General features: G+C 42.3%; 1 protein-coding gene across 1 annotated transcript; it reads left to right on the top strand.

Annotated features, from left to right (window-relative positions):
• Positions 1–667: 667 nt before the first annotated feature.
• On the top strand, positions 668–2095 carry LOC108361909 (nucleic-acid-binding protein from mobile element jockey-like). Its single transcript, XM_017614683.1, has 2 exons — positions 668–1381; positions 1589–2095. Exons 1-2 carry the CDS (start codon positions 668–670, stop codon positions 2093–2095), a joined length of 1221 nt encoding a protein of 406 aa, XP_017470172.1.
• The last annotated feature ends 384 nt before the right edge of the window (positions 2096–2479 follow it).

Below are 2479 nucleotides of genomic sequence, written 5' to 3'. Positions count from 1 at the left end.
ATACAACTCATGTTAGGAGACTAGAGTGCGTGCAAAGGGCGGACCACTCCTACTCTAGCGCTAAACGCCATGCTCAATGTCGCACCTGTCGACATTGCGGGCAAAGTAGTGGTGGTTCGCTCAGCCCTTAGGCTCAAAGGCTATGGGTTCTCTTTCAACCCAGCGCACAGGTACTCGACAATTCTCGAAACCTTCGACTTCCTGTCGGAACAAGTGGACACACTTGTTTTTAATCGCTCCACCGAGAAATTATTAATAATTCACGTAAAGCAAAGAAAAAAAAACATAACCAACGCGAAAAGACAATACTAGGCATAAATAAGCTTTCTGCTTATTTGTCTATAATTATAAATTACTTTTTCTGATTTTTCGCAATGCCGCGAGAAATTCAAATAAATGTGCCAACATACAATAAAATAAAAGCAGCTCCGGCCCCACCGCGCTTACCGAATAGTGAAACAAGCACCAAGTGCAGTGAAATAAACCTTGCCGTAACAGAAGCTGACCAAAAGCATTCAGCTGATCGACAAAATGCTTACTTTTCGTTCGTTTCCCCCACAAACAATGCTTAGCAATAAGCATAGTAATAACGGTGAGCGCAGCTCTCCCAACAACGACTACAACCACGANTCCCTCCCCCCGAACACCTTGGCATGCACAGTCACCAATGTCTCTGGTAGACCAAGTTGTTCTAGCGCAACAACAAAGCACTAGCTTAGCAATAAGCACAGTAACAACGGTGAGCGCAGCTCTTACAACAACGACTACAACCACGAACTCGGCACCAGCCCAAGCCCAGCAACGCAGCTCAGCGCAAGTTGACCTACTTAATCCAACAACCCGTACATTGACTCAAACGGGTATTGATAGGTATATCTGTACAAGTCAAACGAAAATTAAGCAACAAAAAATTGCAAAGACGAAAACCACTGACATTAACCCTCTACTGGGAAATAAGTTTGCGATTCTGGACAATGAATGTGACAAAGAGCCGAATGAAGTTTCTAAAGCCAAACCCAAACCGCCCCCAATTTATTTACGAGAGCAAAACTGTAGTGAGCTCGTGAATAAATTAACTCAGCTTATTGGAGACAATACGTTCCACGTAACGTCAATTACCAAGGGCAACATTAAAGAGACCAAACTTCAGATTCTAACTGAAGAAAATTACCGGTTGGTAACCAAAAACCTTAATGACGATAAGAAAAACTTCTATACGTACCAGCTCAAAAGCAGCAAAGGACTGCAAGTAGTAATAAAAGGTATAGAATCAAGTGTACCCATTGGTGATATTGCTCATGCTCTAGAGAAGGCAGGATTCGCTGTTAAAAATGTTGTCAATATTATCAACAGAGCAAAAATCGCTCAGCCTATGTTTAAGGTAGAACTTAAGCCAATGAATAAAAACGCAGTGCACCCAATCTACAACCTACGATACCTTCTACACCGAAGAATAACAGTGGAGGAGCCGCACAAGCGAAACGGTCCCGTACAGTGCACAAATTGCCTATGTTTAAGGTAGAACAAAGCCAATGAATAAAAACGCAGTGCACCCAATCTACAACCTACGATACCTTCTACACCGAAGAATAACGGTCCCGTACAGTGCACAAATTGTCAAGAATTCGGGCATACCAGAACATACTATACCTTGCGTCCAGTGTGTGTTGCCTGTGGCGACCTTCACACTTCCGCTTCTTGCAAGGCTATCAAAGCTGATGTGGCTGTAAAGAAATGCAGTAATTGCGGAGGTAACCACACCACCAATTATAGCGGATGCCCTGTATACAAAGAGTTAAAGTCTCGCATGAATCAGCGCAACACAGCCGTACGCTCTTCCACCACTCCAACTAGCTCTTATACATACCAACACCTCACGCCATCAACCACTACACCAGGAGCCTTTTTTGCCAATGCGCAGCGAGTACCCAACGTTTCTTTTGCCGACGCATTAAAACTACAAACGCAGCCAAGCACGGCGAAATCAAACTCCAATCAAGAAATATTTGCAAATATTCAAAGGAATAATACTGAGCAAATGCTGCCGAACCCACCTACTTGTGGCATAGAAGGAATGATATTGAATCTTACTTAATTGTTGCAAATTTTAGTGAATAAAAAATGAGTGAATTGAAAATTTGCTTATGGAATGCTAACGGTGTAAACCAGCGTAGATTAGAACTCACTCAATTTCTCACTGAATATAAAATAGATGTTATGTACTGTCCGAGACACATTTAACAAATAAATATAATTTCTCCATACCTGGATACATATTCTATGCCACAAATCACCCAGATGGTAAAGCTCATGGAGGCACAGCGGTGCTGATTAGAAATCGCCTAAAGCACAATATTCTAGACTCAAATGCAAAGCCTGTCTGCAAGCAACTACCATATGCTTACGAAACCGCAACCGAGACTTGAATCTATCGGCTACTTATTGCCCACCGCGATTTTTAATTTCTGAAAATGACTTT

This window comes from Rhagoletis zephyria, unplaced genomic scaffold (genome assembly GCF_001687245.7).
Source record: "Rhagoletis zephyria isolate East Lansing unplaced genomic scaffold, Rhagoletis_zephyria_1.1 Rzeph_scaffold_00879, whole genome shotgun sequence".
Classification (NCBI taxonomy): Eukaryota; Metazoa; Arthropoda; class Insecta; order Diptera; family Tephritidae; genus Rhagoletis; species Rhagoletis zephyria.
Note: the sequence above shows the minus strand (reverse complement) of the source record. Positions and strands in the feature narration are given on the sequence as shown.

Bases quoted from the DNA above. Each gene is read 5' to 3' on its own strand.
- LOC108361909 (XM_017614683.1), top strand. From the start codon at position 668: ATGTCTCTGGTAGACCAAGTTGTTCTAGCGCAACAACAAAGCACTAGC. The intron at 1,382-1,588 runs GTAGAACTTAAG...TCTACACCGAAG, and splicing joins TCGCTCAGCCTATGTTTAAG to AATAACGGTCCCGTACAGTG.